Genomic DNA, 17,427 nt, shown 5'->3' with positions numbered 1-17,427 from the left:
TATATATATATAGGAAAAAGTTATACTAAGAATGCTATCTTTCGTGAGAAATGAGAATGATTGAATAAGCCAGTATATAGTGTTGAATAAGCTGCTTATAATGACTGAATAACGAAATTTAATTAATTAGATATAATTTTCGCTCCCTCCAGGATTCGAACCCAGGTAAAAATGTTATTCAATCATTACAAGCAGCTTATGCAACACTATATACTAGCTTATTCAATCATTCTCATTTCTCACGAAAGATAGTATTCTTAGTATAACTCATCCCTAATATATATATATATATATATATATATATATGTATGTATGCAGTTTTTCTAGCTAGAAGATGATCTTTGCTAATGGATACCACTCTTTTTTGGTCTACCTTCCACAAGGTCAGCCTATTGTCTGAATTTATGTATGTTCCCAACAAGAGATATCAAATTTGCATGAACAAATCACAATCTGATGTGCATTTCAGCTCTTAAAGTTGGTAAGTCTTTCATTATTTCTCATCATACATATACTCTAAGGGGGCGTTTACTTTGCATGATTGACAAGATGCATGATTGAGTATTTTTATCCTTCATACTAGGATTGTTTCAATCCCATCCTTTCATTGGGATATGAATCAAGCAAAACTAGGTCAAATGATAGAAGTTATCAAGGGCCTTGGGATATCACAAAGTTTCAATCCATCTAAGTAAACAAGGGACTATGCTTATTATTTTTATCTATCAAGGCTAATCCTCCAAAGTAAACGCCCCAAAAGTATTAAAACTTAGATATTTCTTAAATGTACATGCTGTTATTGATAAATTATCCTAGGCTTGCATCAGTAAGATGAGACGCAACAAGATATTAAGATTTAACAGAATTTGGAATGGAGAATTCAAAGAGAACTAACCCCGCCCAAAGAAAGAAAACAGAAGACAAAAGTCGAAGACAACTAAACGAGTCATGGATGTTTGCCTACAAATGAACTTCTCTTAGTAAAATAAATATATGTGAATACTGAACCAGACCTTTCTCTTACAATATCCTATTATCTTTCATAAGGTCAAGAACTCGACTTAGAGTCATTTATACAAATAAATTAGCTCGCCAAACAAAGCTACAGCCACCAATTTCACCATGAAAATACTCAAAACACGCAGTCAAGTAATATGCACATAACATTCAACATACCAAATTCAAATACATGACATTTAAACACAGATCATAATTCTCAGAACCATCAAGTGCACACACCAACGATATTAAACAGTTCCAAACGCGCATACTAATATTAACAACCTTTACCTACATTGTCACAGCACTCCTAACTCCACTACGGGTTTTCCCATAGACATCCCCAGCCTCATCTGAACTCCCAGCATCAATTGCGATCGCCCCAAAAAGTGCTCGAAACGCCCCACAGACCACAGCAGGAGCTGTGGCATTGGTCTTGCTGGCGACTCTCACAACATTCTGCAAACCAAGCCGGATCCCATCAGCATTACAGGAACCCTCCACCTTAGACGCCTCAGTAATCGCAAGGTTCAAATCCTTGGCAGAAATATCCACATCTTTCCTTAGTGATTGCAGCGCGACAGAGGTCTCAATTACACTTTCGCCCAAAACACTCAGAGCCTTGTTATTCTCCTCTGAGTAGGAGGAGTGTGTCATTGCACGCCGCAGCAATCCAACTCGCTTAAACGTATAGCTAACATAGAATGAGAGATGATTCAAGAAAAGCAAAAGCTCGTTGCCTAAGTATTTTATAAACTTGGTAGCGTTACCACGCGAAATTTCAACTCTTATATGCAGAGGAATCTCACAAAACTGCATAAGAATAAAATACACATAAATGGTGTGCGTGCGTGTGCGTGTGTGTGTGTGTGTGAATACACACTAAGATAATAGCAGAAGTGCGTAGATTACTTGATCTGATTTTGCAGATTGGCGAGTGCGTTCGAGAAAGGCGTTGAAACTCTTAACGAGAGCTCCGGCAAAGATGATTCTTCATCTGAAAATGCCTATCGCCAGAAAAGAAAACTTAAAAAAAAGGGGGAAAGATAACACAAGCACGCACACAAATGAATACATATAAACAGTTAGATGACTGAATAGCAGCATGGTTTTCCAATGATCGTGCTTCTGCAACTTCACGAACCACATTTTATTTATTTATTTGGGGAGAGGGAAAGAAATTACCTGCGCAGAGGGGGAAAGGAGGGCAACCAAGAGAGAGAGGAGCACAATAGAAACCCTAAAACCCATGTTCGGGCTCCGTAGTCGTTGCTACGACGATGGGAAATTCAGTGATTTTGAGAGGTGAACTGTAATAGTGGGAGTGACGATGTTTACCTTTACCTTTACCTCTTCTGCAAATTCAACTTCTTAATTTGTTTAGAAGATTCTACTTTTCCTTTTCACTGTTGGCAGTGCTAACTGATGGAGTACTAGTGATTGTTGGGCTTCACCGATCATGTTAAGAAGTGGGCTAACATTTACAGGCCCAAAGTAAATGGACCATCATTTATCATTCAAATGCAATTTTTTTTGGGTAATTTTATTCATAGCCCCTATTTTACTCACCATAACCCCCTATTTAACAAAATATTAAAAATAATTATGAATTTACTGTTTTATCCAAAATTTCATAGCCCTCTAAATTAAGAGAAATTATTTTCATAATCAAATTAAAATTTTCAAACTTTGCCATAGCCCCCAAACACCACCCACGCAACTCAAATCCAATTAATCATCTTCATCTCATTTCTCCTTCACTCGTCTCCAGATCAAGTGCCAGAGTTTTTGTTTATAAAAAATTCAATGCAAAATGATTCCTTCTTTTCAATTGTTCTTCCCAAGCTTTCCACCCCCTTCGCCTGCAACAAGATTCCATCTTTTCAAATTAAAAAAAAAAAAAAAAAATCCCTTCTCAAGTAATGTATAATGAATGATGCAAAATCGAATAATTTGTACAGGACAAACTAGTAAAATCATTCATTATACATTACTTGAGAAGGAATTTTTTTTTTAAAAAAAGATGAAATCTTGTTGCAGGCGAAGCTTAGGAAGAAAAATTGAAGAGAAGGAATTATTTTGCACTCAATTTCTTACAAACAGAAACCACTTGGAAATAAGCAAATTAATACACAAAATATCATCTTTTTTGAAAGAGATCATGCAGCGAAAAAGAAAGATGATTAATTGGATTTGAGTTGCGTGGGTGGGGTTTGGGGGCTATGGCAAAGTTTGAAAATTTTAATTTAATTATGAAAATAATTTCTCTTAATTTAGATGGCTATGAAATTTAGTATAAAATAATAAATTTATAATTATTTTTATTATTATTTTTTAAATAGGAGGCTATGGTAAGTAAAATGGGGGCTATGTTTAAAATCACCCTTTTTTTTGAGAAACATTCAAATGCAATTTGAGGCGGAGTTTACATACAAGAAAATATTTGTGTGCTTCCGTCCGCACCATACGGACTCTTTTGGTGCGGACAGATCCTATCAAAAATTTGTCCGACTCGATTTACGTACTATACTAATAAATATTATTTACATATATTAAAATTATTACTCCCTTTCAAGAGTGAGCAAAATATCCAAAAACTGCATATTTAATCCGATTCAAATCAAAATTTAAAATTTAGTTCTGATTTTTGAGATTTTCGGATCGAATTGAATTTTAAGCAAATTTTGGATTTTCGGATCGGATCGGATCGGATTGGTACTTTTACAATTCAAAAAAATTGAAATTCGAATTATATTTATAATATAAATAATATTATATATAAATATATATAGATTAGTTCTTAAATAGTTAAATATTTCTAAATTCTAACTCTATACTCTAATCTTGGTTGATTATAATTAATGATTTGTTAATTAAAACTTTAATTTGATTATAAATATATACTCCCTCCGTCCACCAAAAAAACTCCCAGTTGGGGTTCAGCACGGAGACTAAGAAAGCTGATAAAGGTGTTGTGAGTGGGGTAAAAGGGTAGTGTTAATGACTTTTGATTAGTTTTCTTAATCTTTGATTAGCATAAAGGTATTTGCACCCTTTTCATTCTTTTTCTTTTTGATTTACTTAAATTGTTTTCATTCTTTTTATTCCTTATTTATTTTACAGATTCTGCATTTAATAAATTGGAATTTAAATTAACTTCATTAAATTAACTTTATTTATTCCTTATTTAATGAACATTGAAAACTGAAAAATGCACAGACTCCTTATTTATTTATTTATTTATTTAATGAACATTGAAAAATGCACTTATTCCTTGTGCACAATGCCTTGATAAGGTAACATTTAAACTTTGTCCTTGTAAATTTGTGAGTTTTCTTACACCTCGTTGTGAAACTCATCCAATTCTTCCATATGCAAGGATCTTTGCTTCACCACGGAGGCTAGGTCGAGATTTGCGGCTTGAATTGCCCAATAAGCTTGATGTTTAAATGACCGAATCAACTTGGGCAGATTACAAGGACTGGAAAATGCATTAAAAATCTGCTTTTAATGAACATTGAAAACTGGCGCCAACTTCATTAATCACTTGAAAAATTGGACAGATTACATGGACCGAAATTTTTTTGGAGGGAATTTTAGAAGACATCACCTAAACTTCAAAACAACAATAAATAGGGGCATTTACTATCTGTTCTCCCTAGCATTCATTACAAAAGAGAAAAAGGCAGATTTAAGAGCTAGGCGTAGGTTAACTAATGAGGATAGAAATTCTTTGGCTCAATGGCTGCTCCAACACAGCACACAAGGTAAGCTCCATTATGGTGCAAAGAAGCAGGCTGCCGAGAAGTTCCACGTCAACTTGAGGACCGTTTGGACGATCTGGAAATCTGCCAACTCCCAATACACCCTCGGGTTACCTATTCAGTTGAATAAGATGAAGGGTTAGCACACAAAGATAAGATGAAGAAAGAGTTATCGCAAAGGTTCGTTTGTTTATCTTTTGCTAACAGATTTCTAATTACGAACTCATCATATAGCTTATGTTTCACATATTGACAGATGGTTCCACATTTTAAGGCCAAATGGCCTGAATTTGCAAGCAAGGACATATTCAACCAACAAGACAATGTAAAGCCACACATAAAGCCAGATGACCCGGAGTTTGTAGCAGTTGCAAGACAATATGAATTTAATATCCAACTTGTCTGCCAACCTGCTGATTCCCCAGACACCAACGTGAATGACCTCAGTTTTTTTAGGGCAATTCAGACACTGAAAGACCAGAAACCAACAAAAAATGTGGAAGAACAACTCAAGAATGTGCAAGATGCTTATGAAGAGTACCCTCTAGAGAAGCTTAATCATGTATTCCTCACACTACAAAGTTGCTACTAGGAAATCATCAAAGACAAGGGGGCAACAACTATAAGATCCCCCACATGAATAAGGAAAGATTGAGCAGGTTGCAGATACTACCAGATGTACTAGCTGTTCCATGACACAATTCAGTTCATAAACATGCAAGGAATTCAAGAGCAAGGACAACACAGCATAGATCAGTTAGAGCTCAGACTCCAACAGGTGGTAATCAGTTAGGAGTGTAGGAGTATTAACTTTTTGTAAAGGTTTACAAACCCAAACAAATGTGAAGCTCTGTTTTGAATTGTTTGGAATGTAAATCATGTTTATTTTCTTACAGTTATTCAAAGTCTTAGCAATTATCCTCTTTATGTACCCCCAATATTAGGATGACAGCCTAGTGGTGGCTCATTTAGAGTATAACAGCACCCCTCAGAAAAGGTTCATCATAGGGGGTTTTATTCATGTTTGGTGCAAGTATCAAAGTTCTATTATCAGTTTAATAAGGAAAATTCTCAGAAAAATTCATCACATATTAGCAACAGGCAAGAATAGTTCAAGAACATCACCGAGGCATCACAGGCCCCCAAAAGCAGTAAAACATACACAAATCCTCAGAAAAGTTTCATCATCGAATCAAGCATGGATCAATGTAGTATCATCCATTCAAAATCAGTTCAATAACCAACAAATGGCATAAACGACCCACAAACATAGTAGTAGGAACATAAATCAGTTCAAGAACATCACCAAGGCATCACCAGCCCCCAAAAGCAGTAAAGCGACACAAATAAGAAAAAGAAATCAGTTCAACAACATCACCAAGGCATCACCAGCCCCCAAAAGCAGTAAAATATACACAAATCATCAAAGAATGATTTCACCTGATTAGAGGAGATGTAGGTGACCCGAAAAATAAATTTCTAGGGTTTGCAACCTCCAAGCACGAACAGAGGCATCCGACTCTTTTCGCACGGAGGGCAGCGGCGGCGAAGGTTCATCCACCGCCTCAGAGATGCCCACCCATTTCGTCCATTTTTCATCCTCATATTGGGCGAAGTTGTAGAACTCTGCCTCTTCCAGAGATCCGGGTTCCGGAACCCTAGCTTCAAGAGTTCGCGTCGCCGGGACTCGATCGATAGTAGATCTAGTCGCCAGGAGCAAATGGATCTTAGATCGAGACGGCGGAACGCTAGATTCAGTAGCTCGCCACGGCATGCCGAATAAATTGGTTTCCAGCACCATGGACTCAGTTTTCGGCACCTCAAGCCCAAGGAAGACGACATAGGATTTTGCCACCGATTCCATAGACGGGAGGTCGGTGGATCCCAAATCGTTCTCCAACGATGGTGAAGCCCAGAGAAAATTATCAGATATCTGTGATTCAGACATAGTTGAACGGAGAAGAAGAAGATGAGAAGAAGAAGATCGACGGAGATGAACAAGATCGGCAGAGGATATGTCATGGGTGTGTTTTAGTTATTTGTATTTGTGTTGTTTTCCATGGATTATATTCGATATTACCCAAGTTTGTTGGTATTTTAGCGCAGAAATTGCATGGATGGTGAATAGAAGGCGGCGGATGCCGTCTATCGACACAGTAAGTAGGAATTGGGGTATGTCAGTGCGTATCACGGTATCCTATAACTAGTTGGTTGATAGAGATTAATTAATCTTTGCGTCGATGATCAGAGCTTTGAATTAGTGTGGATTTATTCGAGCCGAGTTACCTTTTATTAATTATTTTCTAGAGTTATTTTATTTGATTTATTGCTTTCTTAGTTATAATTAATTTTCTCAAAATTTAGGCGTGGTGGCATCACCAAAAATATAGATTTTAGGGAACTTAATGATTTTACCTGCTCTCTGTGGGATCGACCCTGCTTGTCATTATACTAATTAGTTCTTGATAATTCTGCAGGAATTATTTGGTGGAAAACGACGTCCACCAATATGTTTTCCCAAAAAGGAAAAGAAATGAGATAGAAACCCTAGGTTACAAATGGGCTGATATAGGTTATTTAGTGGGTTGGGTAGGATTATTTAATTAAGGTGTTAAATAGGTTAATTATTTTAGATTAACAAATTTAATAGTAAAGGGTAGTAAAACTTAAAAAGAAGGGAGAGTATAAATGTCTAAAAAGCAGAATAGGAGTTTATTTGGTGGATAGAAATTTAAGGGCAAGTAGGAGTTTTTTTCGTGGACGGAGGGAGTATTTGGTTAGGTTGATATGTATTTCAGATTTTTTGATTTTTTTTTGGTTTTTGAATATTCTTTTTAACATTTTGGATTTTTCGGTTCGATATGATTCGGATTTTATCCGGAATTTTTTGAATTTCCGGATTCGAATTCTCAGATAATATGATTCAGATTGGATTGAGTTTTAAGAAAATTTCAAATTTTCAGATCAGATTAAATTAGGCAAAAATCCGATCCAAAATTCGAATGCTCACCCCTACTCCCTTCATCCCATATATTCGGATATCCCATTTATATAGGCTTATTTCTATATAAAAAAAAAGTAATATTTTTTTTACTCATTTACTATTATATTCCTATTTATTGTTGATAAAAATAGGATTTATTATTAGTAAAGTATCATTTCATATTATATTTACAAAAAAATAAAACTTTTAATGTATTTATAATGATCTGGAAAAAAAAACAACCCACGGTCCTCACCCGCCCCTCCCACTGTCCCACATCCCCTTCTTCTTCTTCTTCACTGCAAATTTCCACCATTTTATTCTCTGCAAACAAATTTATTTATTTATTTATTTTAGCCCTATTTTAATTTCTTTTAAATTAAATACACGCGTTCTTGCACACGATCACTTTTTTTGCCAACGAGCCGGGCTCGTTTCTTTGAGTTGGCAATTGAGCCTGGGTTGGCAGTGCTTTGGAGCTGGAGCCCCATTATGGATGTTGTAAATCACGTGAGATCCTTTGTCTTACTCCGTGTTATTGTCAATTTTTAAGATATTTTTATAATCACATGGTATATTTTTAATTTTAATTTATTAAGTTTAACATAATTAATTAAAACTAACTAATTTAATTAGGACTTATAGTTATTTTTTAATATTTATTTCTTAATTGTTAAATTAATAGTGAAATGTTAGGATTAATTAATCAAAAGTTAAGTTATCTATATAACTTTTTATTTCATGATATAATAATATTTTTATTTTAATAATAAAATACTAAAATTAATAACGGAACACAATAAATTGTGTTATAGCATCCCATCTCCACAAAATGAGGGTACATTCTCTGAAATGAATGTGGAAGTTGGGAAATTCCATATATAATGCTGCCCACATGAGAAATACTCCCTCCGTCCGCCAAAAGTATTTCATAATTACTATATTTGGCATCCGCAAAAAGTATTCCATTTTCCTTTTTAAGCCATGGTCCCACCCTCCACCTTTATATTTTATCCTTACAAACACTCTTTATTTACAAAAAATCCACCACAAATTCAATCTCAACCACACATCTCATAAAGTGGTGGGGCCCTTTCTCCACTACATCAACATCATCACACATTTTATTAAACTCCGTGCCCGGTCAAAGTGGAATACTTTTGGCGGACGGAGGGAGTACTATATACTGAACCTAGTATAACACATTTTGTTATCTCTATATCTCTTATCCTTTTATTAATTATTATTTGACGTTTTGTGGCAAAGTTGAGACACTTAAAAGCTCTCATTTGTGAGAGGTCTTGGAGTTCGAGGGTTTTTTAGGACAGTAACTTAGATTGATTTGGAAATTAGGACAATAACTTTCGAACTTGTAAAAATAGGACACTAATTTTTTTTTAGAGTAAAACAGGACACTAATTAATAAGTGTTGCATCCGCAAGACATTTTTTAGCCAATTATCGGCTGAGAAATGTCCTATTTTTACGACGCTTATTAATTAGTGTCCTATTTTACTCTAAAAAATAATTAGTGTCCTATTTTTACAAGTCCGAAAGTTATTGTCCTAATTTTCAAATCAATCTAAGTTAATGTCCTAAAACATCCCCTGACTCGAGGTCTTGAGTTCAATCCCGTTCGAATTGCATAATTGATTATATTCATATTATAACATTTTGTGTTTGAAAAAAAAAATAGTATTTGGCTCTTTAGAAATAAAATTGAACTTCTTATTTTGATAATTTCGTATCCTTTTGTTGCAAGATTTCGTCCGCCATTCTTCGGCACCAAGAAACTATTCGTATCACCCCCTTTTATTTTATTTTTCTTGAGCAATAACACCTTTCATATTTTTAAGGTATAATGATATACATTAATTTCGAGTAATAAACATATTAATTAATGGCAAAACAGATAATCTCCTTCCGCAAGAAAACCAAATTATTACACCAAATTCCTAGCAATTAGAAGTTTTGAAAGTCCTAATTTCCCGAGATCCAAGCCACTATAAATATTAAATACAACACCTCCATTTTACCCATTCTCCTCCACAACCACAACCACAACCACAACCACAACCACATTCTTCCCTATCGCCATGGACACTACCCTAAGCTCCATCGACTCATGCAAACCGGGGGGGTCCCACCACGGCCCCCCTGCGGCCCCCGACGCCACCCTCGGCCGCCACGTGGCCCGCCGCCTCGTCCAGATCGGCGTGGAGGACGTCTTCACCGTCCCGGGCGACTTCAACCTCACCCTCCTCGACCACCTCATCGCCGAGCCCGGCCTCACCAACGTCGGCTGTTGCAACGAGCTCAACGCCGGCTACGCGGCCGACGGCTACGCCCGTGCCCGCGGCGTCGGCGCCTGCGTCGTCACCTTCACCGTCGGCGGCCTCAGCGTCATCAACGCCATCGCCGGCGCCTACAGCGAGAATCTCCCCGTGATCTGCATCGTCGGAGGCCCCAACACCAACGACTACGGCACTAATCGGATCCTCCATCACACCATCGGCTTGCCCGATTTCAGCCAGGAGCTTAAATGTTTCAAACCAGTCACGTGCTATCAGGTAATGTTTTAAACTAATTATTGCATGCATGCATGTCTAGATCTTGATTAAATTTAAATTTGATTCCATTTTTTCCTTATTTAGGCTGTTGTGAATAACTTGGATGATGCACACGAACAAATTGATAGAGCCATCTCCATCGCTCTTATGGAGAGCAAACCAGTCTACATTAGCATCAGCTGCAATTTGCCTGGTTTGCCTCATCCTACATTTGCTAGAGACCCTATCCCTTTCGCTCTCTCACCAAGGTAAATCTCTTCTTTTTTCTTCATCATATATCTAATTCTAAGTGTCGTCCAAATTCTAATTCCGTCATATTTCAAAAAGTTAAAAAAATTCAAGTATTTTTCGATCAAGAAAATAGTAATTTTGGTTAGAAAGCAAGAATATTCAATATTGGGCATATTTTGTATATTTATAGATAATTAATCCTATAAAAATTATTTTTTTGGGGGCTTAACCCTTAGTAGCTCCACCTATATATGGTGGTCTCTTGTTCTCATAGAGAAGAATACAATACTTGTGATTCTTTATTAATAATACTTTCTTCCTTCACAAAAATTATAGTGTGAGTTAAGGAATACGAGTTTTAATAAATGATTCAAAAATGTATTTTGAGTGGAGATAGTCTCATTACGGACATTGTATTGGACAATTAAGGGTTGATTTTGGTAAATATTTGAAGTTTAAAATATAAAGGAGTGTATAAAAATTGGAGACACCACACATTTAGTAGACAAAAGAAATATTTTAATACTACTAAATACATCCCGAAATTACAGATCAAGCAACAAGCTCGGGCTAGAGGCTGCGGTGAACGCGGCGGCAGAGTTCCTAAACAAGGCGGTGAAGCCGGTGATGATCGGGGGGCCGAAGCTCCGGCTGGCCAAGGCCGGGCGGGCGTTCGTGGAGCTGGCGGACGCCTGCGGCTATGCGGTGGGGGTGATGCCGTCGGCCAAGGGGCTGGTGCCGGAGCACCACCCCCGCTTCATCGGGACCTACTGGGGGGCGGTGGGGACGCCCTTCTGCGGCGAGATTGTGGAGTCCGCCGACGCCTACCTCTTCGCGGGCCCCATCTTCAACGACTACAGCTCGGTGGGATACTCCCTCCTCCTGAAGAAGGAGAAGGCCATCATCGTGCAGCCCGACCGCGTGGTCATCGGCAGCGGCCCCGCCTTCGGCTGCGTGCTGATGAAGGATTTCCTGCAGGAGCTGGCCAAGAAAGTCACCAAAAACACCACCGCCTTCGACAACTACAAGAGGATCTACGTGCCGGAGGGCCACCCCCCGAAAAGCGAGCCCAAGGAGCCCTTGAGGGTCAATGTGCTCTTCCAGCACGTGCAGAAGATGCTCACGGCGGATACCGCCGTCATCGCCGAGACCGGCGACTCCTGGTTCAACTGCCAGAAACTCAAATTGCCGGAAGGATGCGGGTAATTTCGATCATCTTTCAAATTGTGAATATAATTTTAATTTCTTTTTTGGTTCACTATTTATAGATACACTAATTTATACCCAAATTTCTATTTTTAACTAACATATTTTTTGGTTAAAAAATACATGAAGAAATTTAGAATTCCTGCCAGACTTTTAACCTATATGAAAGCTGGAAGAAATTAATCGTGTAGCCGAAATTCTGATTTGAACTAAATTAAAAAAAAAAAAAAAAAATCATGCATTTTTCTGATCAAGAAAATTGTTGTATGTATTTTTGTTAAAGATTAGAATTTGATGTAATTTTATGTAAATTTAAATTCAATTAAACTTTTATGATTTACAATATATAATTGGAAGGGGAAAAGTTGGTATTCTAGGTATGAATTCCAGATGCAGTATGGATCAATCGGGTGGTCGGTGGGGGCTACCTTAGGGTACGCGCAGTCGGTGCCGAAGAAGCGCGTGATCTCCTGCATCGGCGACGGGAGTTTTCAGGTTAATTCAGAGAATTTATTTTCCAGCGAATCCAGAATTTTGCAGATTGTGGCTGAGATTTTTATGTTTTTGCAGGTGACGTGTCAGGACGTATCGACGATGATAAGATGCGCGCAGAAGAGCATCATTTTCCTAATCAACAACGGCGGTTACACAATCGAGGTAGAGATCCACGACGGGCCGTACAACGTGATTAAGAACTGGAACTACACGGGATTGGTTGATGCGATCTGGAACGGCGAGGGCAACTGCTGGACTACTAAGGTGCAGTGTGAGGAGGAGCTGGTTGCGGCGATTGAGACGGCGATGGGGGAGAAGAAGGATTGCCTGTGCTTTATTGAAGTGATTTGCCACAAGGATGATACGAGCAAGGAGCTGCTGGAGTGGGGATCCAGGGTCTCCGCCGCCAACAGCCGCCTTCCCAACCCGCAATAGCTTCCTAGTCACAGAATAATAATTTAATTACTTATTCCATTTCGATGCTAACATTCTTTCAGGAAGATTATTTATGAATAACCCACACTTTTTAAGTTCAACCATCGAAAATAAAGGTCTCAAGTTATTTGAAACTCTGAATTTCTCGAGACGCAATTACTTATATTAGAACTTACAAATTTGAACACGACACGAAAGTGCGATATGAAATTGCACGAAATTAAAAGATTAGTACTAAGTATTATTGGGTTCGTGTCGACCTAATAAGGACGGAAATTAAAAGATTAGTGTCTAGCCTTATCAAGTTCGTATCCTTATCGTGTCGACTTGATAATGACACGATAATTTCATGTCGGATTCGTGTAACCCATTAGAAATAATGTTATTATGTTTTATTAAATTTTAATTTTAATTTTAAAGTTAAGAGTTTTGACTTTTTGATTTTTTTTTCTTTCCAATTCCATCCTTTGTTATGCCGCCAAGTAACATAAAATTCAAGTCATTCCTTATTTATTTTAATTCTTATTTTTATCGGGTCGTCTTTAATTAGGTTTTTACTAGATCGTGTCATTTTCATATCGTTATCGTGTCAACACGATTCAAATCGTGTTTGTGTAGATCGGATCATGTTTGTGTTCGTGTAGAGCAATTTCTTAACAGATCGAGTTTATGTTTGACCTTATCATGTCGTGTCGTTATTGTGTCGATCTGATAACGACCTGACACGCACGATTTGCCAGCCCTAGTAGATATTGTCATATTGTATATGCTTTATAAATAATACTCCCTACGTCTCTTAAAAAACATATACCTTTTGTCATTTTGAATTATCTCATGAAAATATGTATTTTTTTTAATTTTTGCACACTATCACACCACAATCCCTTCATATTTTAATCCTTTTTTCAGACTTATTCACAAAAAAATTATCATGGCCCGCCATAATACACTCTCATCTAATTTATAAAAGGGCAAATTGCATGAAAATACCCCACTTTATACCAAAATCTGGTTTTTTGACAATCTTTTCAATTGTAGCAAAAATTTGAACTACCTTTCAATTTGTTGCAATTGACTTCCGGAGTAATTTTCCGGCCAACTTAATGCTGATGTGGATTCCCGTAAAGTTGATGTGGCACGCCTCGCCGGCTAATCAAACGACAAATTGCATGAAAATACCCCACTTTATACCAAAATCTGGTTTTTTGACAATCTTTTCAATTGTAGCAAAAATTTGAACTACCTTTCAATTTGTTGCAATTGACTTCCAGAGTAATTTTTCGGCCAACTTAATGCTGATGTGGATTCCCGTAAAGTTGATGTGGCATGCCTCGCCGGCTAATCAAACGACAACGTCTCTAATTACCTTAAACGATGTCGTTTTCCACGATTTTAAGCAAATTACAATTTCTAGTTTTATATATTTGTCGATTAGGGCTTCAAATGTCCTCATTTCTTCTCCCAAATTTTCTCATCTCAGTTGAAATTCTCGTTCCATAAATTTTCTAAAGAAAAAAAAAACATATGAATTAAATAAAGAAACAATAGGGTCGGATGGCCCTATTGGTGATTGAAACTTAAATTTTGTCCACAAAATTTGAAATATCAATATTTGGCCATCTTTTATGTGCTCTACCTAATCTACCCTTTAATCCAACAGATCCAACAGCTTCCTTTGACCCGGATCCAGATTTAGGGATTAACCCATGCAGCAACACATACACATGATTCAGCTTTCATCCTCTCTCTCTCTCTATCTCTCCTGCGACGTGAACTTTCATCCGGCCAATTCTCCTCTCCGCCTGTTTCATAAGTTGTTGTGTCTGTATTTGTGCTGCACGTATGGCACTTATGGCACTATTAGTGCCATAAGTGCCAAAATGACCATTTTACTTGGTTTTATTTTGGATTTCCGTTGGCACTTATGGCACTTATTTTGTGTTTTTTCAATGTGTGGCCATAAATTGTGTTTTATGCTTCATTTTGGCTACTTCAAAATTTTACTCTTAAATAAAAGTATATTTTAAAGAGTACAAGATACTTGATGTGGGTATTTTTGTACATGATGAGAAGTAACGCCTCTCCGGATTAGTCACACTATTTGAAGCCTGCAAGATGCACGGCTCTAGTTCTTCGCATCTGCAGAATTTTGGAGGTAAGGGGAAATTGTATGAGCTCAGTCGTCCCGTTTGAGAAGAAGAATCCATCAATTCAAAGATTTTTGCTGCAAATGAGAATTTATGGAAAAATAATTTCAACTGAGATGAGAAAATTTGGGAGACGAAATGAGGACATTTGAAGCCCTAATCGACAAATATATAAAACTAGAAATTGTAATTTGCCTAAAATCGTGGAAAACGACATCGTTTAAGGTAATTAGAGACGTTGTCGTTTGATTAGCCGGCGAGGCGTGCCACATCAACTTTACGGGAATCCACATCAGCATTAAGTTGGCCGGAAAATTACTCTAGAAGTCAATTGCAACAAATTGAAAGGTAGTTCAAATTTTTGCTACAATTAAAAAGATTGTCAAAAAACCAGATTTTGGTATAAAGTGGGGGTATTTTCATGCAATTTGTCGTCCGGCGAGGCATGCCACATCAACTTTACGGGAATCCACATCAGCATTAAGTTGGCCGGAAAATTACTCCGGAAGTCAATTGCAACAAATTGAAAGGTAGTTCAAATTTTTGCTACAATTGAAAAGATTGTCAAAAAACCAAATTTTGGTATAAAGTGAGGTATTTTGCAATTTGCCCTTTATAAAATGAGACTCATTTTTCACCCACAATATACTCTCATCTAACATTTATTAAAACTTGTATCGCTCACTCCGCCGCAGGTTTTTAAGAGACGGAGGAAGTGTGATCTTTATCGGACTAAAAAACTTGGTTTTCTGATTAATTTCCTTTCAGGTGATACTTAGGATCGTATATCAAATAATTTACAAACCTAGCCACTCATATAATTAAATTCTTCTGTTTTTACAACAAGGCTCGATCGAGGGGGGCCAAGCTCTGCCCCGCTATTGAGCTCGATGGCTCGATAGACGGATCGAAGGTTAGAACCCAATTCGAAGGATTTTATATAAGGTGTGTGCGTTGCACGTGTCATATAGAAAAATATCGATTTTTTATTTTTTTAATTCGATCTTTGTAACTTTCATTTTTTTAAATTCACGAATTTCGTAGAACCACTAACTATTTATTTATTTAATATTCAAAATCTCTCTATGAATATCAACTTTTTTCATTCATTTTCTTTTAATAAAGTTATTTTGTATTTAAGTTTAAATTATAAAATATTATCACAAGAAGCAATATAATGCACTGAAATATTTAAATGCAGGTCAAGGATCATAAATTAAAATCTCATAATGAAATAAACAAGGTCTTCTTTCATCAAATATTAGTAATTAATCAAGCAAGACAATACATCTAATGTATCTAAAAAATATATACCCCCATCCATAATATCGTTTTCATTTTTGTTATTTCGATTCATGCACAATATTATTTTCAAATCCATGTATAGCAATAGAGTCCACAAACTCCACTCTCACAAGAATAGTGAAATTGATCAAACTTCACTCACAACAATACCCACTACTATCAACTATTTTACATCACTTTCTTAAAATCCGTGTCGTTCACAAAGTGAAAATGATATCATGGACGGAAGGAGTATTACTTTATTGCATATATTAATAATTATTTATTGATGCATGAATATGTTGTAAGTATATTTAATACTTTTTTAATTCTATTAGAAAGCTGGCAACCTGACCAAGTTACAACGTAATTATTTTTCTTTTTTTGTTTCTTCATAATTTGTCATCTTACCTTTATTTAGTACATTAACGAACGCAAAAATATTGAGACAAAATATTTATGAATCATTTTGAAGTTCTTTCTTATACTAAAATAAAATAATCAAAAATGCAAAAATTTAAAATTTAAGGTATGTTTCATTACATTTACCTGTCATAGATATATAATAGAAATCGTCATGTATATAATTTTATTAAATTTTGAAATATTTGTTGTTACATTAATTCAATATTATTAGTGTGGTAATTATTAAATTGAGGTTTATTATAAAAGAAAAAGAAAAAAAACCCTTGAGAGCACAAAACGCAGACTAAGGGCACGAAACTCGAAAAGAGATCGTTAAGCTGAGAATCCTGAAGACACTAGCAATCCCATAACTCAGGATAGTCGTCCATCTCATCTGACCAACGTCTATTTACTATATTATTCATTGCCCTCATGCTATCACTATTGCTACAATCAACTACAAAGTCCCTCGGCTTGTAGCTCATTTCACCCGCATTCCTGAGATCACCTTTTATGCTACCTTCCGGAACCGCTTGCATCGGCTCCTTTCCCATGCCCTTTCCTGTGCCCTTTGGGCGGCCACGTCCCCGCTTGGTCGTCTTGTCCGAGAGCATTTGCATCCCCTGATTAACCTGCTCTTCTAACCGACTAATGCGACTAGCAATATTGTCCGGGCCAAGAGCGGACAAATCCTTGTTACCTTCATGCGAAACACCCCTCTTTTATCCAAAGTTGGGTCACGTTCGAGATCAACAACTGTGTCGTCCATAATCGGGCTGTTCAAACCCGCGCCATTCGGAGCCTCCATCTCCAAAGTTTCCTCCACATCCGAGTCCTCCTCGTTAATGACTAAGTCACTATCTTTAATAATCACATCTTTAACCCCCTGAACCGGAACCAGGATTTTAT

The 17,427-nt window shown here is 36.8% G+C and overlaps 2 protein-coding genes across 3 annotated transcripts; one reads left to right on the top strand and one right to left on the bottom strand.

Moving 5' to 3' along the window:
- Nucleotides 1–1,129: 1,129 nt before the first annotated feature.
- On the bottom strand, nucleotides 1,130–2,451 carry LOC131021190 (protein NUCLEAR FUSION DEFECTIVE 2). The gene is made up of 3 exons (XM_057950288.1): nucleotides 2,185–2,451; nucleotides 1,912–2,006; nucleotides 1,130–1,693 (listed from the first exon to the last, which is right to left on the bottom strand). Exons 1-3 carry the CDS (start codon nucleotides 2,248–2,250, stop codon nucleotides 1,291–1,293), a joined length of 564 nt encoding a protein of 187 aa, XP_057806271.1. The 5' UTR covers nucleotides 2,251–2,451; the 3' UTR covers nucleotides 1,130–1,290.
- Nucleotides 2,452–9,809: 7,358 nt separating this feature from the next.
- LOC131021189 (pyruvate decarboxylase 1-like) lies at nucleotides 9,810–12,816 on the top strand. 2 transcript variants are annotated; one of them, XM_057950286.1, is made up of 5 exons: nucleotides 9,810–10,315; nucleotides 10,400–10,563; nucleotides 11,098–11,748; nucleotides 12,130–12,247; nucleotides 12,323–12,816. In XM_057950286.1, the coding sequence occupies exons 1-5, from the start codon at nucleotides 9,842–9,844 to the stop codon at nucleotides 12,680–12,682; spliced, it is 1,767 nt and encodes a 588-aa protein (XP_057806269.1). In that variant the 5' UTR covers nucleotides 9,810–9,841; the 3' UTR covers nucleotides 12,683–12,816. The 2 variants fall into 2 exon arrangements, with proteins under 2 accessions (XP_057806269.1, XP_057806268.1); XM_057950285.1 differs by having other exon boundaries at nucleotides 12,118–12,247.
- The last annotated feature ends 4,611 nt before the right edge of the window (nucleotides 12,817–17,427 follow it).

Source organism: Salvia miltiorrhiza, chromosome 4 (genome assembly GCF_028751815.1).
Source record: "Salvia miltiorrhiza cultivar Shanhuang (shh) chromosome 4, IMPLAD_Smil_shh, whole genome shotgun sequence".
Taxonomy (NCBI): domain Eukaryota; kingdom Viridiplantae; phylum Streptophyta; class Magnoliopsida; order Lamiales; family Lamiaceae; genus Salvia; species Salvia miltiorrhiza.
This window is presented reverse-complemented; position numbering and strand designations above follow the sequence as displayed.